Source organism: Pristis pectinata, chromosome 17, assembly GCF_009764475.1.
Source record: "Pristis pectinata isolate sPriPec2 chromosome 17, sPriPec2.1.pri, whole genome shotgun sequence".
NCBI classification, from domain to species: Eukaryota; Metazoa; Chordata; class Chondrichthyes; order Rhinopristiformes; family Pristidae; genus Pristis; species Pristis pectinata.
Genome location: NC_067421.1, coordinates 11,622,545 through 11,649,873, shown reverse-complemented (window position 1 = coordinate 11,649,873; position 27,329 = coordinate 11,622,545). Strand labels below are relative to the sequence as shown.

The window sequence follows — 27,329 nt, the reverse complement described above, 5'->3', positions numbered from 1 at the left end:
TGATTGAAGTATTTGGGTTCAAGCATTGTTCTATTTGTCCCAATAGTATTTTGCAGAACAGTGGGAATAAAAAAAGGAAGCAATGGGCAGTCTGCTTCAATGTCTTTGTATTTTGATGCTTGGGGTTTCCCCACAGTTATAGTCTCAGAAAAACTATATCCTTCAATGTTAAGTATTAAAATAAAGCTTCTAGAGAAGAACAGTAGAATTCCGCTTAACATACTTGTCCCCACAACACTGCTGGTTCATTTTTTTATGATTGAATACATGTAAAGGATCTGCTAGTAATAAAGGCTTAAATTCTGAAATCCTGCTTGCTGTTATTTTGGTGGAGAAATTGACTCATTTAAATGATATCCCACTGTGTAATGTCAGAGTCCCAGTGAAGTCAGTCCAGTGGATGATTGACAAGAGCAGCACAGAGCTCCTAATCTAAACACCCTTCATCTTAATTTCATAATCATTGAGAACTCCAGCAATGGTCGTGTAAATTCAAACCATCACCTAGTAACTATTAAGATTTGTAATGTTGGAGCAGGTTTGAGCAACAAAATATCCTACTGCTGCTCCTTTTTCTTACGCTCCTATGTAAAATAGAATTCAAGTTTAAAATAACGAGAAATACAGAAACAGATTGCAAGACCTTCCACAAGTATGTAAAAAAAAGAGAGGCAAAACTAAACATTGGTCCCAGAATCATAGAAATTTCAGGATCATAGGAACTCCTGAGATGCAGGAATAAAGAAACGATAGATATTAAATAAGTATTCTGTAACGTCTTTGCAGTAGAAGAGACTAAAAAAAATAACAAAAGTTAATAGGTGATCAAGGAGCAAAGGGAAGAACTTAATACCACTGGAGGAAAGGTACTATGCAAATATTTCCAGATTGAAGACAAACAAATCACCTAGACCTGCTCAATTGCACCCTAGAATTCTAAAAGAGGTATCTACAGAGGCAGCAGGTGCTCCATCTTGATTGTGGTCTTCCAAAACCTCCCGAAATTCCAAAAAAGTCCCAGAGTAATTGGAGAACAGCAGCACCGCTATTCAAGAAAGGAGAGAGAGGAAGAGAGAGAGTGTGAAATGCTAGGTAGTTTAATGTCAGTTCGAGGAAAATGTTGGAATTCAATATTGTAAGTGATAAAGGATCGCTTAGAAAAGCATAAAATGATTAGACAGAATCAACATGCTTTTGAGAAACAAATCATGCCTCACAAATTTAAGAGCTCTTTGAGCTTGTAAGCAGCAGGGTAACTAAAGAGCTAGATGCAATGTATTTGGTTTCCAAAAACTATATTATGATGTATTATACCATAATATACTACATAAAATGTCACTTAAGGGAAATACAAGATATTAGCATTGAGAAACAAAGTGTAGGAATAAACAGTTAACTTTCAAATTGGTGAGATATCATTATGGGATACCTCAGGGATCGGTGCTGGGGCCTCAGCTGGTTACAATCTGTATTAATAATTTAGACAAATTTGCTGATTATAATATAACCAAGGTTCATAATGATAGAAAGATAGGTGGGAAAGTAAATTGTGGACAGTCTTCAATGGCAGATAAATAGGTTAAACAAGTAGACAAGTATATGATAGATGAGCATAATGAAGGAAAGCGCAAGGACATCCACCTCAGCAGATGAATTGAAAATTATTTCAACCATTGTGAATCTAATGCTAGCTTCCCAAAGAGATCTGAATATCCTCCTGCAAGAAACACTAATGAGGTGTTGTGGTATATTTGGTCTTTAGTACAAAGGGGAAGCAGTACCAGAGTAAGAAAGTTTTAATCAGATCATAGATACAGCTCTGCTTGGTCTCCTTATTTTAAGGAAGGATTCAATTGCCTTCAAGGCAGTGTAGAACAAGTTCACTAGATTGATTCCTGGGATGAGGGCGTTCCTTAGAGGAAAGACTGAGCAGAATGGATCTATATGCTCTGGAGTTCAGAAGAATGAGAGTTAGCCTTAATGAAACAAAACAGGAAGTGCTGGAAGCACTCAGGAGTTTTTCATGATTTTTCTGTAACCTTAATGAAACTCAAGACAAGTGCTATTAAAAAATTGTGCTAGAGGGATAGGGGAGTGTAGAACAAGAAAGCATTGCTTCAGGATAAGGGATGGGCACTTAAGACTGAAATGAAGATGAATGTTCTCCAATAAAGGCCTATGAACCTTTGATATTCTCTACACCAAGAGCTGTGGATGCTCCGTCCTTAAGGATATTCAAGGCTGAGGTAGGCAGGCTTTTGAACTCCAAGGGGATTAGAAAAATTGTTTAATATATTATGTTTCAGCTATCCCACCTATTAAGAAACAGGAAGAACTCAGCAGGTCAAGCAGCATCTGGGGGGGGGGGGGGGGGGGGGAGGGGGGGGGGGAGGAATTGTTGACGCTTTGACCCAAAACGCCAACAATTCCTTTCTTCCCACAGATGCTGCTCAATTCAGAATTCCTCCAGCAGATTGTTTGTAGCTCCAGATTCTGCATCTGCAGTTGCTTTATTAAGAGACAGCTCCGACTAGGTGCAAAACTGGATTCCCACCCAAATAATCTTATTCTTCACTGAAGTCAGAGAAGAGAGTAATACTGAATGGGTGTAGAATCAGCATTTCAACAATACTCTGCATTTCCCACTTACTAACTTAGTTTACAATTATTATAGCCTTGTTACATATTCTGGACTCCAATGCAATTCCTAGCCACAACACACTCCAGTCTACTGTGCTTCCTGTGACAAACTGTCCTGCTCGTGACTTGCTCCAACAAGCTGTGTGCAGTCCTGCATCACTGTACTACCCAATGCATGCTCCAACTTGTTGGGAACTAATCCAGAAATAATGGTGCAATTGACATCAATCTCAGTCTGAGTGGGATGATCCCCCACATAAGCCAAAACCAAAAGAATGAACATTTTATCATGTTTCTCAGAAATGTGCCAATGCATTGTGTGTAATGAATTGCTCTCAAATGCATTGCAGGAACTGAGAAAGTATTTTGCTTATAGAAGTGTGCACATTAACAAAGAGAATAATAAACAGCTAATCCATTTTTTGATGGTTGTGATTGAGGGGAAATCATGGGCCAGAACACAACGAAAGCCTCCTGCTCTTCCTAAAATGTTATGGTATCTTTAATGCCATCAACTGTGCAAAAGTTTCCCCATATCTGGTGAACACAGACTTGAATTACAATCTTGAACTCCAGGCTGTGACCTGAACCTAGAACCTTGTGACTTTTTTGCAAAAATGTTACCAGTACACTGAAATTACTTTCATTGCCAGTTTCCATTGTTAGAAACAAATCTGTATGATTTTCTGTCAAACACCTTTTTTCTTCATGAACATCACATCCAAAGAAGGGTAAAAACAGATCCAAATTGCTCTCCCAAAGCAGAAATCTGATATCTGACTTACTCATTCATCTATGCATGACTCATAGCAGACCAGCTGAACATACCACAGTCTTGTAAAGGTGGGAATGAAAATAAATCCGACTGCTAATCTGAAATAAATTGCAAAATTCTGGATGGCACAGCAAATCTGTCATCAGTAAAGTCAAGGTCCAAAAAATTAGATGCATGCCAACAAACCACCTTAACCGTCGTTATATTTTGTTCTGTAAACAGCTGAAAGTGGAATATAGAAACAGCAAAACTTTTTTTTAAATTATACAGCATCGGTGACTTGAGTGCAGAGGTCAAGCAACTCTGCAAATCCTTCATTTTACTATATTATGAAGATGACCACAGTTAAAAAGTACTTCACTGACTGTAAAGAGGTTGGGAAATCCTGAACTCATTTTACAGGATCATGATATTGATCGTGCATGCCCAAACAAGGAAGCATTAATCTGAATGGTAGATTTAGTTACAACTCAGATACAGAAAGAGAAAATAGAAGAGGACAAGAAAGGATTGAGGGTAGGGAATTTAACAAAAAATAAACCAAATTTTATTAAAATATCTCAGGCAACTGAAACCAAAACAAATGGAGAATAGCTAATTTTCAGCTACCAGAGAGGCTGGCTGGCAGTAACTACGATGTCATTAGAGGGATACTTGACTAAAAGGAACAACTGATAACTACCTGCAGCAAATATAACTGAGCCAGCACAGAAAATAAAAATCACAACTTTCAGTAAGTTTTGGATAGCCCACCTGCGATAGTTCACTTTCAAGATCTGGTTGCATATCCAAGTGTCCTACTAAATGCTGCTGTGACATTTGCACATCAATATGTTGAGTGCTATTTGGCCTCAAATTTTGACCACTTATTAGATACACATCCTGGATCAGAACAGGGAAAGGGACTTGGAGGAATTGCTTTATACAATGGATCAAACAGAACGTGGAAAGAGTCAGGATACAAGGAGGTATCGTACTTCATATTCTGGAGACCAGAAAACACAAGTTATTTTCTCAAGATACAGGAGCCTGAGGGCACGTACCACCAGACTTAAGGACAGCTTCTACCCCACTGTGATAAGACTATTGAATGATTCCCTTATACAATGAGATGGACTAAGACCTCATGATCTACCTTGTTGTGATCTCGCACCTTATTGCACTGCACTTTCTCTGTAGCTGTGACACTTTACTCTGTACTGTTATTGTTTTTACCTGTACTACATCAATGCACTCTGTACTGACTCAATGTAACTGCACTGTGTAATGAATTGACCGGTACGATCAGTTTGTAAGACAAGCTTTGCACTGTACCTCGGTACAAGTGACAATAATAAACCAATGCCAGTTTCAATACCATTGTCCTCGTGCTACTCCTGACATGCCTTCCTGCACTCATTACTCCTCAGTGAACCAGGATTGATAGCAATGGTAGAGTGAGGGATAACCTGTAGCCTTGTGACTCAGTGTATGATCATGTAGAATCTTGCTGCTGTCAATGGTCCACAGTGCCTAATGGATGTCCAGCTCTGGGCTTCCAGATGCATTCAGAGTTTGAAAGCAAAATTCTGCAGCTGTTGAAAATCTAAAATAAGACTAGAAACTGTTACAGATGTGCAGGTCAGATTGGTTAAGAAAAAAGAGTAAATTCTTCAGACTGAATATCTTTTAATCAAAACTATATTTTTCCATTCCAGAACCAAATTTAAATTCCAAAACTACCATGTTAGGATTTGAACTCTGGTCTCTGGAATTTTGGACCACGTCCCTACACTATTAGTCCAATAATTTAAACACTGCACCACTATTTTTTGAGATTGCAGCTTGATGGAACTTGTATGAAATGTCACAACATGATTCATTACCTGTCAGAAGTTAATCTTGGCAAGGATTCAAATGGATTCATTTCTCTGATCTGACCTTCCAGTCTGCTGACCATGCACAGCAACTCCTCTTTTTCTCCTTTATTGTCACAAATTTATCAATATTCCACTTGTGCTACCTTGAATATGTTTGTCTCCAGGGTAAAACTGAAAATCAACAACCCACTATCATCACAATGGCAAATCAGTTGCACAGTTGGAAAAGCAATGAGGTTTACACAATACCCACACAATTCAGAAATATTTGGTCAATAAATTCAAACCCAAAAGCATCTTTGAAAAACACAAATTCAGGTTTCACATGTTACCATATAGCTAAACCTCCTCATCAATTCTCTCAACCCCTCCCAACTTAATAAGCCTCCACTATTTAACTCAGATCAAAGTACAATGAGTGTTTCTTTGTTACAATCATGCCACCACAAGCAATGCTAAAGAAGGGGACAAGAGAAGCCAAGAAATATGTAATGCAGTTTTATTTTAATATCGCTTTTTTCATAGTTTGTTCTACGAAATCTGCAAAAGCGTTAGATCATCGTTAAATCGCACTGTAATGCTGCCACAGAACAACAAATTTCATGACATATGTCAGTGATAATAAACCTGATTCTGAATTAAAAGGAGATGAACAAGTAATGAATGGCTTACGACATCCCTAGAGAACCATATTATGAATGGAACCCTGGCAGTACATACATCACATTAATTATGCAATGTAACTACTCAGGAAGATGATGGTCCATAATTGGCTGCACCATCAAAGTGTAATATTTGTCGCAGCATGACATTGGTAATCCATTTGTTAAATTTTAACTACCTTCATCACCCAAAAGGCAGAGCACTATCAAAATCCAGGTACAATATCAGACATTATCAAAGGATATAGTCACTGGTGACCCGAATAACATCCCACGCAAAGCTCAAGATTAATACATCAGTGTCAATCGAACCACTTATAAAAGAGCATGGAAAAGACATGGGAGGGAGGAGGAGGGGGAGAGGGATGTAAAAAAAATTAATGATTCAGGTCAATAACATCACATCAATCCTAAACATAATTCTGTTTTGCTTTTCACAAATGTTACCAATCCTGATTATTTTCAGCATTTTCTAATTTTCAGCCACATAACATTTTGCTCTGCTATTGAATAACAAAAGCTTACAAACACTGAACAAAGGCAAGCAGACTGTCATACCCATACCAGTACTTCATGAGAACCTTTGTTTTCTTCCCCTCTCCCCATGTTTCTGGATGTTTCTTTCCTAATAGTATGACCAAGTTTCTCTTATAAGATGCAACACAAACTATTTTCAAAATCTTATGCTACAGTTCCCTGTCTCTGCAGCTCTTTTAGCTGTGACACCAAATCAAAAGAGTTCCAAATTTAATTCCAGTGGACAGTTTGTCAACACCTCTCAAGTTTCTGATGCAGCTTCTACAAAAGCAGTTTCATTTTACCTTTTCTCAACTTCTGGATTAGCAACTGCCCGGGAAAGTGGAATTCTAATTCTTAAGGCAACCACTTCCCAAAATAGCTCCAACGAAACTTCAATTTCATTCAATAGGTACTAGATAGTATATGACAATGTAATGTCCATTGTTAGCAATAGAAATTACCTTTTCAAAAATGAGCTTGAGAACTATGTATTGGTATTGGTTTATTATTGTCACTTGTACTGAGGTACAGTGAAAAACTTGTCTTACAAACCGATCTTACAGGTCAATTCATTACACAGTGCAGTTACATCAAGTTAGTACAGAGTGCATTGATGTAGTACAGGTAAAAAACAATAACAACAGTACAGAGTAAAGTATCACAGCTACAGAGAAAGTGCAGTTCAATAAAGTGCAAGGTCTTGGCCCTATATCCCACAACAACAGTTTATGAAAGTCATACTGCCCCCAACATTACTGAAATCAACAGCAAAGAATAAATCAGTCAACTCAAACTTAAACCTCCTTAGGAAATGAAATCTGCCAACTTCTTTTCCAGGACAGTTGTCCAGACATAGAACACTGGAGCACATCTTTTGAAGCCTTGACAGCAGTTTGGGATTTTTAATTCCCCTCTCACAAAGTTGTCAGGCATCCACTTACATCTGCTGATCTTCCAAATCAGCTTGCCAGTCTTGGTGTGGCTCTGCTGAGATATCGAGCTCTCTAATACAGCCCAGCATCTCAGCAGCATCCTCCCATCCATGCATTGGCAAAAGGCCCAGGCTTTGAATACTGGCCATCCAGGCAGCCTGAATCTGGGCTGTGACATTTGGACTCTGAAAGTGGTGGAAGACAAGCAAAAGACTGTAGGTAATCTCTTCCCAAAGTGTCCATCCTTGTAAAATGGCTTCTAATTGCAAAATGTCATCTTGCACATTTTTCCTGGGACTAGTCTACATGTTGTGAACCAAGAGTGTGGATGAATTAACCAGACACACAGGCCAGGCACTTTCAAGTCTCTCCTTATCTTTCTTACTTTGAGAAAATTTGAATATGCAATATATGCCCATATACTCACTCAGACATCACAGAGTGGACAACTGAAAGAAACGTGCAAGATCCCAAGTAAAACAAAATTAATTGCATCTAACATTTGCTATGTCTTAGTTGAGAAGCCATAGCAACAGCATGTAGCCTAGCCAGATTAGAAGCAAGTAAGTGTGGGTCATGAACAAGAACATGTTGTCTGCTGTCACTTCTGCTCAAGAGTCCAGGACACTCCTAGTGTACAGGAATTAATTTGGATCATTTTGGTGCCTCAGCAGCATCTGTACAACAGAAACTGGGGACTAAACTGAAAGGATACAAGAAGTTGAGGAATGTATTGAGATAAAATGAATTGATGTACAAGGTATATTTCAACAACACTAAGCAAAATGAAGAAAACCAACAAGAGCCTAGATTTTTAGTTATTTGCGAAGATGAGATGCAACTTTTAGACGAACTCAGAAATGACTATTTCATAGCTGTACATACAGGCTCTTGACATTCAGGCCCAAGACCAACCAACTTTGGTCAGAAAGGCCTTAAACAGCAGGGGGCGCTGCTGATCCACTAGGAGCAGGCTTCTGATCAGAAGACTTGTGCCTGGTGGTCTTTGGAAGATCCAGCTTATTTCACAGCTTGATCTTTGTCCCATATAAAACAGGTTATAACAATGTCATGAAAACTTAAATCATTATTCATAATTTATTATTCGTATGATATTACAACGCTTTTCACAGGTTCACCCATCCCTCCATTAGGGATCATGTGTCCACTGAGAGCTGCAGTCTGTCCCACCAAGCTGCTTTGTGCCAGTTTCAAGCAACCACACATCCTGTAAGTAGTTAAACAATCTGAGATTTTCCTGAACCTTTTCTCCAGCTTTCTCCTTTACTCTTAAGGACACTATCTCGAAGTACAGGTCCAGGTATAAACCAACAACTTTCCACTTCCTCCCTCCTAGTTGCTATTCTCCAGCCATTTTCCCCCAAGTCAACCATGCCATGAAATTAATCTTCTCAGTGGGTCCATCTGATGAAGGATAACAAAAGGTTGCTCTGTTGGATAAAAGGTCTCATTTTAATCTCCAAAGCATTCCATTTAAAACACACACAACTTGTGTTTTCATTTACCAACCAGATTTGTACTCCAGGTGGCTGATTTGTTATCAGTCCCAACAACTTCAGTCTTGTTTCAAATGAAGGAATCCAAGCATACAGGATATCTGCTCAAATTATAAGTAAAACACACCCAGTGGAGAACTTCATTACTTCCAGTCGAGATAAAGCAATGAGTGGACACTTATTCAGGATTGTGAAGGACAAGTTTCAGAAAGGGACCAGGGAGGTCATTGCCGACACTTTTGTTAATTACATTCAAAAGATTTTTTTCTATGCCTGTGTATCATTGTCAACTGGTCAGCAACTCATTCAGTGCAGCTGGCAAAGCAGCTTCAAACAGAGCTTTTGTTCATTTACAATTCCTGCTATTCTACCTAACATCATCAGCTGACATCCTGGCTCAGAACCAGCAAATCTGGACACTGGTAAGAGGCTACATAAACCAGTGACTAAAATTGTTCGTTTTAATTTGGCTCTTGGTTGAAAAGCTAACTAGAAACAATGAAAGTGAGCACATGCTTTGTTGCAGGTGGGGACAAAGGAAGAAAAATAGAAACTTCCCGTGATCTTAAACCTAACAAACCTTCGATTCAGATGGTTCACGCAGGTCAAAGTCTTGTGAAGTGTCTCATCTTTAGTCAGTGGGGTGGCAGCGTACATGAGAAAGCAGTGGACTGGCAAATCAGCTGATAAAACACTGGTGCAGTGAGAATGACCTTAGCAGCATGTTGCTCAATTCAGTTTTACCATCCACATTTAATATCTCTCCCTCCTAATGGATTTCATTGAACCACTTTACCAGAGACTATGATCAACAACTGGAACAGATTCACAGAAAGAACAGCTGAAAGTAGAACTCTTCTCTCATCAACAAAACCATATATTTGATGTTCTAGACTGAAGAAATAGTATTTATCCAAAGACATCTTGTACTACATTTCTTCTTATTCCATGGACACATCTTCTCTAATACAACTTAAACAAATAAAGAATGCATATCAGAAAGCAGCCTCAAATAATTTCACTGCTACTAGTGCTGAATGAATCAACATTACATTTAATATTTTTGGATCTTCAAGTACAATCCAAATCTTTATGTGGTTTATCAAAACATTAATCAAAGGTTTTATTTATTTCCTCAACGTACTCCAGGGTGTGTCACATCTGGTGTGGGTCATGCATACTTAACATGCAGTAACAGCAGGCAGCCAAGCCAATCTGGCCTTTAAGCAGTCACAAAGTTGCTTGTGCCAGTTGGATTTGTAATAAGCTTTCACACCAACAACCTATTTCAATCCGGCCAATGTAAAGGCCAACACTGGATTGTTTGTAAACACACATTCATGCTTGGCTGACCATTTACATACCCTCAGCATTCATTCTAAAAGTAAAATAATGAGTTACTAGAAATTTGAAATCAATCAAAACATGCTGGAAATTCTCCACTTTCCAAGCAGCACCTATGAAGGAAGCCATGATCATACTGAATGGTGGGTGGCGCTGAGTGGTCTACTCCTGCTCCTATTTTCTTATGTTCTTATGAAACAGTTAACCCTTCAAATCCATGAGATTTCACCATTAAACTTTAAGCAAACCACACTGTCTGACCTTGTTGTCTTTGACCTCCTATACTGCTCTAGAGCCAATGCACGTTCAAGGAATAGCATCTCCTCTTCCAACCTGGCCTTCTGATAATCAGCAATCCCAGCCATTGTTCCTTACACGTTCAGCTTTCATAGATGCTGTCCGATCTATTGATTATTTCCAGGGTTTTCCATTCTATTTTCAGTATTCATCAAGCCTTACCGAATTATGCTAACTTGCAGAGTACCAACGTCAGAAGAGAAATTGGTGCAGCAGTTAGCTCCTGCTTTATTAAGTTTAAAGTTATTCCTTCCACATATTTCTTTGCATCATTCTTAGGATTGCTGCCAAGTAATACTTTAATTCCCACGTCTACTTGGCCTTGAAAAGATAGTGGATAATTTTCTTCTGCAGACCTTTGGTAAAGTTCCACAGTTCTACCCAGAAGTCCACTCTAATGTCAGTCATTGAACATGAAGGTGATTTTGAAAGCAATGCTGAATGTGCCTTTTTTTTTTACTAGTTCAAACTTGCAACCCTTCATCTGAATGAAGAGGTTTACTTTGAATGAACCCTTCTGAATTTTTTCCCTGTGGCATTTACATGTATTAAAGAACACTACAAAATCAACTTTCACTCATCTCTGAAGCTTAAAAGCTCAGATTTCCCTAGTATTTCTGTGCAATACTTCATTAGGTACTAGCAACCAATTCTATGCTCTTTTCCAAGACCTCTACCCCTGCGATTCCAGACTTCAAAAATGGCACAATGCATGGCAAGGTCTGAGTAGGTCAATACTGTCTGAGCATATTGCCTCCAATTTACACGTATCCTTTTTGACCTTCTGGCATGGTACTCAATTTGCTTTCTTATTACTCTTCTACATTGAATGAATATGGTCGTCATTCACTAAAATAAAATTGAAAATTTCTTTTACCTTAGCCAACATTCACAGTGCATACAGCATCTTTTCTTTCCATTTTCTGTTTAAAATGTAACCACGTTCATGATTTGCCCCATGTTGGAAACTAGTTGTAGCTTACTCAGGATTCCCAATCATTCCATCATCGACAGCTATGCTTTCATGTACCAAGGGCTTAAACTCCAGAATTCTCCCCATCTTCCTAACTGCTTATTTCCCTCTTTACAACTACCTCTCAGCTCAAGCGTTTAACAATTTACTCTAACATCCCGCTACGTATTTTGGTGCCATCAGTCTATCAGGTGCACCTACGCCAACCAAAAATGGACTATCAGGTGCCTGGAATGGGCTGCTGGGGTAATGGTGGAAGCAGATACGACAGTGGTGTTTAGATAGACACCACTGGAAATGGAGGGATATGGCTCATGTGCAGACAGAAAAGATTTAGTTTAATTTGGCATTGTGTGAAGCATAGACATAGTGGACGGAAGGGCATGTTCCTGTGCTGAACTGTTCTATCTTCTATGTAAATTAATCCCACATCTCAGTCCACAGCCTAGTAGGTAATGGCTCTTCCAGTGGCTATCCAGGTACCTGTTAAATGTGGTGAGGGCTTCTGCCTCTACCACCCTGTCAGGCATATTTTACAATGTTCCCTTGAAGCACCTCAGGCTGATTTACTGTATTAGAAGTTGCCATATGAACAAGCTGCTGGTGAACTTCTTTTCAACTCGTTAAAAGTGAATTAGGAGCAACACGTCGCCAGCACCAAGCCCTGGGGACGCGCCACTTGTTGTCATCTCAAGTGTGTGTCTCTCTAACCCTGAGAAACACGCCAGGTTTTACCCAACCCCTTGCCACCAACTTGCGAAGTTACAACTTGGAGCGGATGGATGTGCCTGGTTACCTGTAGTAGGAGAACAGCCCGTTGCTGAGCACGAACCAGCGGCGCTGGTAACCCTTCAGGTAGTTGGTCCATTTGTGGAGCCAGCCTCTGCGGGTGTCGGCGGTGGCGGGCCCCGCCGAGCCGCCCGCCTCCCTGGACGCCTCATTCATCCCGCCGCCGAAGGCAAGTCCGAGCACGACGCCGAGAGAGGCGAAGTCACCAGCCGGCAGGGAGGCAGGGCGGCAGCCGACTTCCCCATGGAGGAGGCGGAGGCCTGGCCGGGCCCTGCCCAGGCCCAGCCCCGGGGGAAGGTCCGGCAGCTGCAGCGGGAAACTCCCAGCTCCCGGCCGCCAGCTTCCACCTCAGCACCGGGGCAGGGCACATACACGCAGAACAAAAATCAATCTCCTATTGCTGATTGTCAGTAGCAACCTCCAAGCAACAGCAATCCTCGGTTTTAAAATAAATATTTATATATCTTTTAGGACAGTAGGGGCGCGAGTCTTAAAGCATGGTTGTGTGTGAATTTTGGTTGTGCAGTTATTACAGAGGGCGGTTGTTGAAAGGATAAGCATTTAACTGCTTATCTCCCTGTCTTGCTACCTTCAAGTAAATCTGTAAACGTGGAATATGTTTCTTGAAGGCATCAACCCCCAAGCAGGGGAAGTGGTGGCTGACAGGACTGCATATGCTGGAATCCAGATGAAAAACATCATGATGCTGGAGGAACTCAGCAAGGCCAGGCAGCATCGCTGGAGAAAAGCAGGTGGTCCACGTTTCTGGTCAGGACCCTTCTTCAGGACTCAAAGTGGAGATGGTATTAAATCCAAGGGAGAGGCTTCTTCGACATTTCCGTCAGCTGCAACGTGATCCAACCACACCTTCTCCTCCTCACCCCTTTCTGCCTTTTGCAGGGACCACTTTCTCTGTGACTCTCTAGTTCATTCATCCCTCCCCTTCCCCTGGCTCTTCCTCCTCAACCGTAGGAGGTGTAGCACCTGTCCCTGCACCTCCTCCCTCACCACCATCCAGGGCCTAAACAGCCCTTCCAGACAAGACAGACATTCACATGCACCTCTTCCAACCTCGGCTATTGCTCTCAATGTGGCCTCTCAATGAGACCAAGCACAGAATAGGTGACTGTTTTGCCGAGCACCTGCACTTAGTCTGCCATGGCCATCTGGATCTCCCAGTTGCAAGCCATTTTAATTCCCCTCCCCATTCCCACACTGCCCTCGGCCTCCTCCACTGCCAGGGTGAAGCCAAATGCAAACTAGAGGCACAGCACCTCATAATCTGCCTGGGTAGTCTACACCCCGCGGGCATGAATATTGAATTCTCCAGTTTCAGGTAACCTACTCCACCTTTGACCCGTTCTCTCTCCTTCAGATCTACCCATGTGGGAACCTCAGACTGAAGCAGGGAGAGGTTAAAAATGTCTGCAATTACCCCCACCAGCTGATCTCTGCAGGATCTAAGGACACAGTCAGGGACACCATCTGGGCCAGTTGCTTTACACGGGTTCACTCTCCTGAAGACTAATTTTACGTCCACAACTATCACAAGTGGGTTCAGGTGCATTGGAAGCTGTTGGGGTGGGTGGTTAAATTAAAAGCCAATAAATATAAATGATTCACATCCCAGAGCTTTGAAAAAGGTGGCTATAAAAGTAGTGAATGCTTTGGTTATCATCTTCCAGAACTCTAGATAATCAGGAATTATTCCTGTGGATTGGAGGGTAGCAAATGTTAGACCAGAAGGGTGGGAGAGGGGAAATTGGGGAACTACCAATCCATTAGCCTAACATCAATATTGATGAAGGTGCAGGAGTCTATAGTGAAAGATGTAATAACAGAATATCCTGAAAGGAATAGAAGGATCAAAGTGAGTTAACATGGGTTTATGAAAGGGAAATCACATTTGGCTAATCTACTGGAGTTACTTAAGGATGTGACTGGGGGAAATTAGTGAATTTTTAAAAGGCTTTTGAATAAGGAAGTTTATCAACAAGATTGACAGGATATGACTTCTGGGTTACCACAGAGGCTCCAAGGGGATTATAGACAAGCTGAGTGAATGTGCAAGAACACAGCAGCTGGAATAAAATGTAAAGTTATCCATTTTGGTTCACAAACCAGAAAAACAGAGCATTTTTAAATGGTGACAGATTGCGGCCTTGGGCAGAGCAGTTGATATTTGGGTGAGATAACACCTTAAGTATTGTCTACAGTTTTGGTCTCCTAACCTAAAAAAAAAGATATACTTGGCATAGATGGATTGCATCGCAGATTCATTTTCCGGATACATCACGGCTTGGTATGGCAACTGATCTACCTGAGACTACAAGAAACTGCAGAGAGTTGTGGGCACAGCTCAGCACATCAAAAAAACCAGCCTCCCCTCCATAGATTCTGTCTACACTTCTCACTACCTTGGTGAAGCAGCCAACATAATCAAAGACCCCACCCACCCTGGACACTCTCTCTTTTTCCCCCTCCCATTGGGCATAAGATACAAAACCCTGAAAGCTCGTATCACCAGACTCAAGGACAGCTTCTATCCCACTCTTATAAGGCTATTGAATGGTCCCCTAAAACGATAAGATGGACGCTTGAACCTCACAATCTAACTCATCATGGCCTTGCACCTTATTGTCTGCCTGCATTGCACTTTCTCTGTAACTGTAACACTTTATTCTGCATTCTTTTAAGGCTTTTCCCTTGTACTACCTCAATGCACTGATGTGATGAAATGATCAGTATGGATGGCATGCAAAACAAAGTTTTTCACTGTACCTTGGTACGTTTGACAATGATAAACCAATTTACCATTAGATTGGTGGCCTTGTCATGAGGAGAGATTGAATAGACTAGGCCCGTATTCTCCAAAGTCTGGAAGAATGAGAAGAAATGTCATTCAAACTTACAAACTTCTCACAGGGTTTGACAAGGAGAATGTTTTCCCTGGCTGAAGAACCTGGGATGAGGTATATCCATCTCAGAATAAGGAGTAGGCATTTAGGAGATGAGAAATTTCTTCCCTTGGAGGTTGGTGAATCTTTGGAATTCTCTACCCACGAGGGCTGTAGCTTATTGTTCTTTCAAAACAGAAATCGATACATTTCTGGATATTAATGCAGTTTGGGGTTGAGGTAGGAGATGTCTTGATTTTGATGAAAGGGGAGCAGGCTTGAAGGGCTAAATGGCCTACTTCAACTTCTATTCCTTATATTCTTACTCATTCCAAGATCCCTCTGTTCTTCCATAATTTTTAGTATCTTACAGTTTAGTATGAGTTATCTCACATGTTTGCCCTCCCCAATGCATCACCTCACTTTTTTTGACTGACCTTCCTCAATCACTTTTGTACTTACCTAATTGATTGGCTGAAGTTTTTCTTTTTCATTATCAACCACACATATCATCTGCTGACTTCTTAATCATAGCCCCTCTGTGCAAGTTCAGCTCATTGATACATGCCACATGAAGCAGGGGACCTTGTACAGAATCCTGTGAACATACATCCCTCCAGTCATTAAAACTCCCATTGGCCATACCCTTTGCTTTTGCCCACTGAGCTAATTTTTAATGCAATTTACTTTTTCTTTGATAAACCAGATTTCACTTGATATTATCAGCCATGTACATAAATTAAATTTGTCTTCAAAACTGTTGCACACAAGAACATAGGCGCAGAAGTTGGCCACCTGGCCCCTCAAGTCTGCTCCACTATTCAATATGATCTGGCTGATCAACCCCAGGCCTCGACTCCTTCTCTGTCCCACATCTCCATTGCCCTCAGCCCCTGATCTTTGAAAAATTTATCTCCCTCCACTTTAAATTCTTAAGACATAGGAGCAAAATTAGGCCACTTTGCCCATCGAGTCTGCTCTGCCATTCAATCACGGCTGATTTATTTTTTGCTTTCAACCCCATTCTCTTGCCTTCTCCCCGTAACCTTTGATGCCCTCGCTAATCAAGAACCTATCAACCTCCGCTTTAAATATACCCAATGATGGCCTCCACAGCCGTCTGTGGCAACGAATTCCTCAGATTTACCACCCTCGGACTAAAGAAATTCCTCCTCATCTCTGTTCTAAAGCGACATCCTTCTATTCTGAGGCTGTGCCCTCTGGTCCTAGTCTGTCCCAGTACTGAAAACCTCTCCACGTCCACTCTATCCAAACCTTTCAATATTCGGCAGGTTTCAATGAAATCCCCCCTCATTCTTCTAAACAGCGAGTACAGGCCCAGAGCCATCAAACACTCCTCATACATTAACCCTTTCAATCCTGGGATCTTCATTGTAAACCTCTTCTGGATCCTCTCCAATGCAAGCACATCATTCCTCAGATATGGGGCCCAAAACTGCTCACAATACTCCAAACGTGGTCTGAACAACGCCTTATAAAGCCTCAGCATTACATTCTTGCTTTTATATTCTCGTCCTCTCGAAATGAATGCTGACATTGCATTTGCCTTCCTTACTAAAGATTCAACCTGCAAGTTAACCTGGGGCAGAGAATTCCAGTGATTCACCACCTTCTGCAAGAAGAAATTTCTATGCTCTGCAGTTTTAAATGACTGGCACTTTATCTTAAAATCATGTCCCCCTCGTTCGAGATTCTCCCACTAGTGAAAACATCTCAACTTCTCCCTTATCATGCCCTCTTAAGATCTTATATGCTTCAATAGGATCACCCCTCATTCATTCTTCTAAACTCCAAAGAATACAGACCCAACCTGTTTAGCCTTTCTTAGTTGGAAAATCCTCTCATCCCACAGTCTGCACCCAAAGTCAAGATTGAACCTGGGTCACTGGAGCTCTGAGGCAGCTAGCTGTGCCACTGTGCCACCTCATTTTAAAAATCTATCATTAGTCCTTAGTTCAAGAATAAACTTTATTAATAATAAAAGATATATACAATGGGAGAAACAGTGCAAAACCAAGACCTTAATATTCATGGTTGTTACATTCAGTAGTATAAACTTTAAAGAGAAAGACACGCAAACAAACATAGCACCATTGCCACTTAAGTGGCTCCCTGAGGTGATACCCCTTTCATTGTTTGCGGGGCTTCCCAACCCAATTCTGCCCCTCCATGTGCAGTAGTGGAAGGAGCCTATACTGTGGTCCTTCCCCACAGAGCCTCAGCATTGGCTGCACTGAGCTGAACTTTGCCAGTTTGCAGCATTCCCTTACAGACAACTTGCTATTTTGGGCAGACCAAAGGGTGTCCTTTACCGAGCAGCACTTGATGTCTGTCTCAGTGTGTGTCCCCAGGAAAAGCCCGTAGATCAGAGTCCTCTGGCGCACAGCTGCTGGAGATGAACCAGGACAAGGACCCTTGCATCTGTCTCCACACCCTCTTAGCGAATCCACAGTCTGCAAAGAGGTGGGTGACTGTTTAAAATCTATCACTAGTCTTTTCAATGAAAAGCTATTCCCTGGTAAGAACTTTCCTTACATTCCAACCTGATCAGCTTTAAGTACTCTGTGGAGGATGGTCATCCAAGTGATGGTGGAAATTTAAAAAAATGTTTTAAAGCTGTTCTATATTCTAATAACATTAAAACAAGAAGCAAACATTTAGGTTTATAGTATGTGACCACCTGGCCAAGTTGGCTATTAGCAGGTCCAAATAGAGCTGATCAGACGTCATTGTCAAAATCTGCATATTTATGCCTCCATTGACACTAAGTATAAAAAAGAAACACATCAGTAGGCATAACATCTGCTCCCAAGGCCTTGTTTACACAGTACCTATAAAATAGCTCTATTCAAGGAGAATTTATTTGTTGATCTCTTTAAAATAAATAGCATGTAAGTAAGGTTTAAAACCAATGTCGAAGTCCTTCCAACTATCAAAAAAGCTTACGATATCACTTGGCTACTTGCACCTTGAGAATCAATTATACTCATAGTTTTCAATGTTATGCTCTCCTCTGTTTATTTTAATAACTCTGTTTGCTACTGTTTATTCTAGTTACTTCATTTACTAAACGCAGATAGTAATTTCTCTTTGGAGCATGCCTTATGAAAATATTTTAAATTTGCGATGTTATATTATGTTCCTATTCTTCACAACCATTTACCCATTTAATATTCACAGCAAAACTGACCAGGACCCATTCTTCACTGAGTTTGCTGTGCACTTTTACAAACTGGTTGCTTTGTGCATTAAGCAATCTACGCATAGATTGGTATTCCACAATCATGCAAGGTCATATCAAGAAACACTTCCAGTATGCTGAATCTGAAACTTTTCAGGCCACAAGCGGAGGATGCAAACAGGGGAACAGATGCAAGTGCAGTCCTGTGACATCAGGTGCACATGTAACCCAGCACTGAATTTGCATGTATCAATCATAGCATGTAGCCCGAATGGTCTGTGATAGCTTGGATTTATCCAGTTCTGAGATCAGGTTAACATCAAACTCTTAGTGACATTATTTTTATAAACTATGAAAAACTCCAGGTCTACCTACATCTTACAAATGTTAATAATGCTCTCCCAAATTACTCATCAAAAGGACAGAAGGTTGGGAAATCTTTGGTTCCACTCTCCATCTGCAGGGTCCCAATATTATAAATAATGTCCACTAGAAAAATATTTTCCTTTGTTCATTTTAGGCAGAAGATAAGTCTCTCTAAGAGCAAGCAGTCAAATGTTATTATTGTATTTCCAACAAAAATATGGTCTTGGATATAGATGTCCTCCACAAACCTCAGGACTGAGCACTGACACCCTTGTTAACCAGTACGTTCAAGATTTTGCAATGCAAAGTAAAAATAAAGGAAAATATTGATTTTTGAGGATTGTTGTTGCCTCTTCCATCCATAAACATAAGTATCTTGCAAAACGTGCCTGAATCATCCGGAGGCGCTGTTGGTTTCCTTTGTGCGGGCTGCGCCCTCGGACCGTTTGTACGGGCTCACGGGTTTCCAGCCGGAGGGACTGTGAGCGGAGGGCGGGAAGGCCGATGGTTGCTAGGGAGGAGCAGGTAAATAACCGGGAGCGGCCGTCAGTTCCCGGCCCCCGGCTCCGGGATTTCGGGTTGTGGGTGGGCGGGCGGTGGCGGTGCTAAGTCGGGCGTTGACGTGGTTCAGGCTCCCTGTGCTCTGCGGGCCGATCGTTCGTGAGACAAGTTACCTTTTGAATTGCTTAGTTGTCCGCGCTAATGCACTAAATGCATTGAATTATAAATTCCTTAATCTTGTTTAATTACAATAGAAAACCTGGCTTAAAACAAGCCATTTTTTGAAATGATATAATAATGTTGGAATAAGATGCTTACCCAATTTATCTTGAAAATGTTATTACTTAATTGTTTTTGAGCATGAGTTTTGCCATCGATTGTATGTCAATATGTAGAGTATGTTCTTGTCCATCAAGGAATGAACGTAACCATTTGTGGTATCTGTAATATCCGGGTGGTACCAGTAGAACATCAAATGTGGAATAGCAGAGGAACAGGCCTTCTGTCAACAATGTCTGTGCCGACCTTGATGCTAATTTAAACTGCACATGGTCTATATCCCTCCATCCTCTGCCTGTTCAAGTGTCTGTCTAAGAGCATCTTAAACGTTGCTGTTGTACCTCTTTCCACCACTTCCCCAGGCAGTGCGTTCCAGGCACCCACCCCTCTCTGTGTAAAGTACTCGAGGGCTTTAAGGTGAGAGGGGGAAAGTTTAAAGGAGATTTTGTAAGGCAAGTTTTTTTTAAAGCACCTGCATGAGATATGATACTGCAGATGCTGGAATCTGGAACAAAAACAAGCTGCTGGAGGAACTCTGTCAGGCAGCATCTGTGGAAGCAAGGGGAGAGTCAATGTTTTGGGTCAAGATCACTGCATCAGGACTCGTGCAGGTCCTTGAGCTGAAATGTTGTCTATCCCTTTGCTTCCACAGATGCTGCCTGACCCACTGTGTTCCTTCAGCAGCTTATTTTTTGCTTAATAAAAAAACTTCCCTTATGAATCTCCTTTAAACTTTCCCCCTCTCACCTTAAAGCTATGCTCTCTGGTATTTGACATTTCCACCCTGGGAAAAAGACTGATTGTCAACCCTATCTATGCCTTTCATAATTTTATAAACTTCTAACAGGTTTCCCCTCAGCCTCTGATGCTCCAGAGTAATCAATCCATGTTTGTCCAACATCTCCTTATAGCTAATACACTCTAATCCAGGTGATATCCTGGTGATCCCCTTCTGCACCTTCTCCAAAGCCTCCACATCCTTCCTATAATGCAGCAACCAGAACAGCACACAGTACTCCAAATGTGGCCAAACCAAAGTTTTATACAGCTGTAACATGACTTCTTAACTTTTATAATCAATGCCCCGACCAATGAAGGCAAGCACAGTGTACGCCTTCTTTACCACTCTCTTTGCTCGTGTTACAACTTTCAGGGAGCTATGGACTTGCACCTCAAGATCCCTCTGGACATCAATGCTCCTAAGGTTCCTATCATTTACTGTATACTTTCCTCTTAGATTTGACGTCCCAAAGTGCAACACCTCACATTTATCTGGATTAAACTCCATCGGCCATTTTTCTGCCCATGTTTCCGCCCATATTTCCAACTGGTCTATATCCTGCAGTGTTCTATTATCAACCTTCCTCTCTATTCACAATTCCACCAATTTTTGTGTCGTCTGCAAACTTGCTAATCAACCCAACTACATTTTTGTCTATATATCACAAACAATAGAGACAGCAGCTCTGATCCCTGCAGAACACCACTGGTCACAGACTTCCAGTCAGAATAACACCCCTCCACCACTACCATCTACCTTCTATCTTCAATCATTTTGCTACCACTGATGTTAGGTTCACCGGCCTATAATTTCCTGGTTTGTCCCTATTTCCCTTCTTAAACAAAGGAACAACATTGGCTATTCTCCAGTCCTCTGGGACCTTGCCTGTTGCTAAAGAGGATACAAAGGTCTCAAGGCCCCAGAAATCTTCTCTTTTAATAACCTGTGATGGATCCCATCAGGACCTGGGGACTGACCCAACACCACCTCCTTGATATCAATGTGCCGTAGAATATCAGCATGCCCTCCCTGATTCGCTCTCCTCCATGTGAAGTACTCCTTTAGTATCTTGCCTACTTCCTCTGGCTCCAGGCATAAATTCCCTCCTTTGCCCTTGAGTGGTCCTGCCCTTTCATTGGTTACCCTCTTGTTTCTAATGTACGTATAGAATGCCTTGGGATTCTCTTTAATCTAACTTGCTAATGTCATTTCATGGCTATTTTAGTTCTCCTGATTCCCTGTTATAAGTTTTTTCCTGCTTCCTTTATATTGTCTGATTTCAGCTTCTGAAACCTTTCATGTGCTTCCTTTCTCTTTGTCTAAATTTGCAACATCTCTCACTATCCAAGGTTCTGGAGCCCTGCCGTCCTTGTCTTTCTTTCTCATGGGAAGATGCTAATTCTGAATTCTGATCAGCTGGCCTTTAAATGATTCCCACATGTCAGATGTGGGCTTGCCCAATAACAGCTGTTCCCAATCTACTCTCTCCAGTTCCTGCCTAATACTGTTGTAATTAGCCTTTCCCCAATTTAGTACTTTCCCCTCAAGGTCCAGTTTTATCCTTACCCATGACTATCTGAAAACTTTTGCAGTTATGATTGCCGTTCCCAAACTGCTCTCCCACAGAAACTTCGATCACTTGGTCAGGCTCATTTCTCAATACAAGGTCTAGTATGGCCCCTTCCCTGGTTGAACTATCAACGTACTGTGTAAGGCACCTTCCTGGATGCACTTAACAAATTCTGTCCCATCTGAGCCGCTGGCACTAAGGGAGTCCCAGTCAAATTTAGGGGAAATTAATGTCACCCACTGCAACAAACCCAGTTTAAAAAGTGAGTAGCAGTAGCTGTTTGATGGAACATTGTTTAGTTTGAAACTTCTGGTAGAACCTGTTGTTCTCCCTGATTAAAGTCACACTGATGGACTGGGAATTAAACATTCATGGATACCTATCTTTTTGAAGGAGGGGGTGTGGTGTAACGGAAAAGGAGGTGGGTTAGCCCTGAAATTAAAGAATGGGATAAAGGCTGAAGAGGGGAATGATCTTGGCTTGGAGAATCAAATGGAGTCAGTTTGGATGTAGCTAATAAACAGCAAGGATCAGGCTGACTGTTGTATATAGGCTCTCAAACAATAGTGGTAATACAGAGCAGTGATGAAGAGGGACATCAGGGATTGTGTGTGCAAACATGATCCCTCAAAAGGAAATGCTTCACAAGCGTCAAGTCCCAGATAGACCCTGGGTAAAAGTCAGGTCAGAAAAATAAATCCGTTGACTGAATTTTTTTTCACACTTTTAGACGCTGGATTTCTTAGAAAGCACACATTAATTGGTCATTTGCAAGTTCAAAGGACAGTTTGATAGATGTGAAAATCCCCAGGTGTTTCGGTTAATTAGCTACAGTTCAGGCAGATAACTCTGAGTTTTTAAAGGGCTGACCGTTTGATGACCAAACAACAAAAGTTTTGTTTTCCACAAGAGTCATGGAAAAATGGAAAATACTGTGAAGGGGCCAAGGAGCTGCTGAAGAAAACTGTCATCACTTTCATGTCACGATTTAAGCATCTAGGGATTCTGTATTTCCCCATCCTAAGGGATGATAAAGAGTCCTGGGCAGAAACTTGTGTGTAAAAGTGCAAATTAGTGTGAGGTGGTCAAAAGAAAACTCCTGTAACAGAGTTGCCAAAGACTTGCCACTGCTAAGAACAGGAGACACAATTAAAAGGCATGCTATGTGGAAGGAAAGTGCACATGTCAGGAAAACTGCTGAAGAAACAGATATGGAGATATCAGAGGACACACCTGCAGAACAAGAACGTGACAACGGTCCCAGGAAAACTGCAACCAGATCTGGGCAGAGAGACCCTTTTCTCATTTTTCCATGTTTGCTGATGATACAAAACCAGGTGGGATTGTGAGTAGGAACAAGGATATAAAGGGGCTTCAAGGGGACATAGACAAACTGAGTGAGTAAGCAAGAACGTGGCAGATGAATTATAATGTGGAATTATATTCTATCTGCCGTGTGTGAAGTTATCCACCTTGGTGCACAAAATAGAAAAGCATAGTTTTTTTTAAAACAGCAGTAGATTGAACATTAATATTGCTGAAAGGGACCTAAGTGTCCTTGTATGTAATTCACCAAAAGCTAGTGTGCAGGTACAGCAAGCAATTAGGAAGGCAAATGGTAAGTTGACCGCTATTACAAATGAATACGAGTACAGATGTCTTATTGCCATCATATCGAGACTACATTTGGACGATTATGTACAGTTCTGCTCTCTTTATCTAAAATAGGACATACTTGCCATTGGAAGGCATACAGCGAAGATTCTTTAGATTGGTCAAACCCACTTTCCCCAGAACCAGTTGGGAAAGATTGAGTAGAATATGCCTGCATTCTCTGTAGTTTAGAAGAATGAGGAGAACTCATTGAACCTTATAAGAATTTTGTAGTTTTCAACAGACTGGATGCAAGGAGGATATTATCATAGGCTATGGAGTCTAGAACTAGGGGTTATGGCCCTAAAATTAAGGGTAGGCCATTTAGATTGAGATGGGAAGAAATTACTTCAGATTTACCCTGGAGGGATGTGGAGGCTCAGTCATGAAGTTCATTCAAAATAGAGATGCATAGATTTCTGGACATTAAGGCTATGGAGTCTAGAACTAGGGGTTATGGCCCTAAAATTAAGGGTAGGCCATTTAGATTGAGATGGGAAGAAATTACTTCAGATCTACCTGGACGGATGTGGAGGCTCAGTCATGAAGTTCATTCAAAATAGAGATGAATAGATTTCTGGATATTAAGGGAATCAAGATGTATGGATAGTGCAGCAAAATGTTATTGAGATAGAAGATCAGTCATGGTTTTAATGAGTGGCAAAGCAAGCTCAAAGGTCCTCCTGCTCCTATTTGTTATGTTCTTATGACCCAAGTATCTGGATGAGTTGTGGAATCTAAATTCATTTGATTAAATACATCTGGGACAAAAGTGAGTAGCAGTAGCAGTGGCCGTGAAATTATTGGATTGGTATTAATTACATCTGCCCACCAAGTGGCTAATATTCTTTTAGGTTCCTTACCTGGTTCTGCCTAATCTGTGACTCCAGAATCTCAGCAAAGTGGTGGACCTTTAACATTTCATGGGCAATATGGGATGGGCAATAAATGCTGAGTTATGCCAACATTCTAGCTCATTATGGAGCAGATGCAAAATGGAGACTGTCTGAGAAGAGCGATCTAGAGTCTTTGAGCTTCCTATGGCAATGCTGTTGAAGCTGATATTTTGTGGTCAGCTTGTTGAAGATAATAAGGCAGATTAGGCACTAGTCAGTCCAGCTGTCATCAGTGTCTGTCAAGATGGGAGTGATGTGGACATCTTTGCAGTGCCTTGTCATAATACTAACTAATGTATCGACAACAGAACCACGTTCAGTGAAAATCGGTGTCAAACAAGGCAGCATCATTGCCCCAAAATTTTTCACAATCTCTCTGTGCAGTGTTGTACCTCAGCTCCAACAAGTTTCCCATGGGACTGGAGATTATCTTCAGAGTTAATGGGAAACTGTTCAATTTAACGGTAACCACACTCCAGACCAAGGTCACCCAAACCTGACCATTTGAGCTTGCAATATAGGTCAAGCTCAAAAGCATTGTCAACATATTTGCTGAAGCATACAAGAGAATGAGCCTTAACCTGATGTTTTCAAGACAAAGGTCCTTTACCAACCTGCCTCCGCTGCACCACAGCGCCCTCTGACAAAAAAATGTAGACCACTTCCCATATGTTAGGACCCATCAATGGTGAAATTCACCACCACCTTCAGTGTGCATCAGCACAACCTTTTGGTCAATTGAAGACCTGGCATCAACCTCATGGTCTCCCATGCACCAGTCATCCCTGCCTATCTATATGGTTCTGAGACCTAGAAAACTACAGTAGGCAACTTGGGGCTATCTCTATAATATCCTCTAAATGAAAGGACAAACAAACCAATGCCAGTGTCCTCACCCAGGCTAACACCGAAGTCCTAGTTGCAATCAGTCAGATATGTTGGGCATTTCTTTTGCATACCTGACACCAGATTTACAAAACAGACACTCTATTCTGAGCTGTGTTGTGGGAAGAGGTTACCAGATGGACAGAAGCAAAGATTCAAGGAGTGTTCAAAGCCTCCTTAAAGAAATGCAACATCCCCACCGACTCCTGCGGATCTCTGGCCCATGACTCCCAAAGTGGAGAGAGAGCATTTGGGAGGACATCGAGAGCCTTGAGGACATGTATTAGGAGCACACAGAAGCCTTGTGGATGGAGTGCCCCATCTCACAAACTGCTCCCCTGACTACCCCATCAGTCACCTCCTGCCAATCTTTGGAAGGGTCTGCGGTTCCACCTTGGCCCCATTAGCCCCCTCAGAACCCCCAAAACCAGTGTGGAAGCAAGTGATCCTCAATCCTGAGGAATTGCATAAGAAGAAGCCGAAAATGTTCTTGGAATGAAATTCAAAAGTAATAAAAGAAAAATTGTCAGACATTCTCTAGTTTGTAACAATTAACAGCAGTGTAGTGGTTAGCAGAATGCTATTACAGCGCCGGTGATCGGGGTTCAATTTCCACCGCTGTCTGTAAGGGGTTTATTCGTTCTCCCCGTGACTGCATGGGTTTCCTCTGGGTGCTCCGGTTTCCTCCCACATTCCAAAGATGTACGGATTAGTAGGTTAACATAGGTGTAATTGGGCGGCACGGGCTCGTTGGGCCAGAAGGGCCTGTTACCGTGCTGTATAAATTTTTTAAAAATAATTTTTAGTGAAAGGCATCAATTGGAAAAATTAACTGTTTATTTCCAATATTTCTCTTGTAGATACATTAATTGACTAACTAAGTATTTTGTTTTTTTTGTTAAACATGTCCAGTTTCTTACTAATGAGCAATGAAAATAAAGATAATTAATTGATTTATGTAGCATTTATGTTCAATAAATATGCTGAATCCAATGCCTTTCAATGTGATTCTGAAGGTAGGAGTTTTCCATTTCATGGAAGAAACCATGGCTGTTTGGAAGTTGTAATGCATTATGTCTTCTTAAGGGGCATGCAATTCTGTGGACATGTTCTGCTCATCTAATGGATAATTATGAAGGATATTATTAACAACTGGGTAAAGTATGCATTCTCAAAATCTGGGTCAGGTATCAGGTTCTCCAGATGAATTGGGTACTCAAATTGGATTGGAAACTTACTTGAAAAGTTGAAATCAAGTTTGTCATGTGCACAAGTACATGTATGCACAGGTGCACTGAAAATCTTACTTGCAACAGTGTCGCAGGCACATAGCATCATATACACAGCATTCACAAGAAACACATAAATTAAACATACATTGTACAATTCTTACAAGAAAGAACACAATTAGAACAAAAAAAGACATGGTCTACTTTAGTGCAAAATGATCAAAGTGGTCATAGTATTGCTAACCTTGTGATTAGGGTTGTGCTGGTTGGTTCAAGAACCGAATAGTTGAAGGGAAGCAGCTGTTCTTGAACTTGGTGGTGTGGGACTTAAGGAATGGATGAGCATTATAAATAGAGGAAACAAAATGGCAGCTGACTACGTATTGTTTCACTTCTGATAATTTAGCATGGTATTGATTCATAGGACATAGTACAGCATGGGACAGGCCATTCGGCCCATGATGTTGTGCTGATCTTGATGCTAATTTACACTAAATGTCCTCCTCCCGTGTATCATCCATATCCCTCCATTCCCTTCATATTCATGTGTCGATCTAAAAGCCTCTTAAACTAACTCCACCAAACTGCCTGTTTCCCCAACTACCCCTGGTAACCTATTCCAAGCACCTATCACTCTGCGTAAAACAAAAACACTTGCCCTCACGTCGCCTTAACTCCTGCCCCCCCCCAACCTTAAAAGCACATATTTGCCTTGGGGAAAAGATTCTGACTGTCTACCCTATCTAGGCCTCTCATAACTGCC

The 27,329-nt window shown here is 41.3% G+C and overlaps 2 protein-coding genes across 6 annotated transcripts in view; one reads left to right on the top strand and one right to left on the bottom strand.

Moving 5' to 3' along the window:
• Positions 1–12,748, bottom strand: part of osbp2b (oxysterol binding protein 2b) — a 279,746-nt gene extending 266,998 nt beyond the window's left edge. The window contains exon 1 of one of the 3 annotated variants that reach the window (XM_052031996.1): positions 12,315–12,748. In XM_052031996.1, the coding sequence (XP_051887956.1) occupies positions 12,315–12,463 (149 nt within the window). In that variant the 5' untranslated portion in view covers positions 12,464–12,748. The remainder of the gene's footprint in view (positions 1–12,314) is intronic. The other 2 variants (XM_052031993.1, XM_052031992.1) reach the window with 2 other exon arrangements.
• Positions 12,749–19,187: 6,439 nt separating this feature from the next.
• Positions 19,188–27,329, top strand: part of mzt2b (mitotic spindle organizing protein 2B) — a 33,522-nt gene continuing 25,380 nt past the window's right edge. For 2 of the 3 annotated variants that reach the window (XM_052032479.1, XM_052032478.1), the window contains exon 1: positions 19,197–19,297. The gene's annotated coding sequence lies outside the window, so the exon portion shown is untranslated. Of the gene's footprint in view, positions 19,298–27,329 lie in introns of all 3 variants that reach the window. The other variant, XM_052032480.1, reaches the window with a different exon arrangement.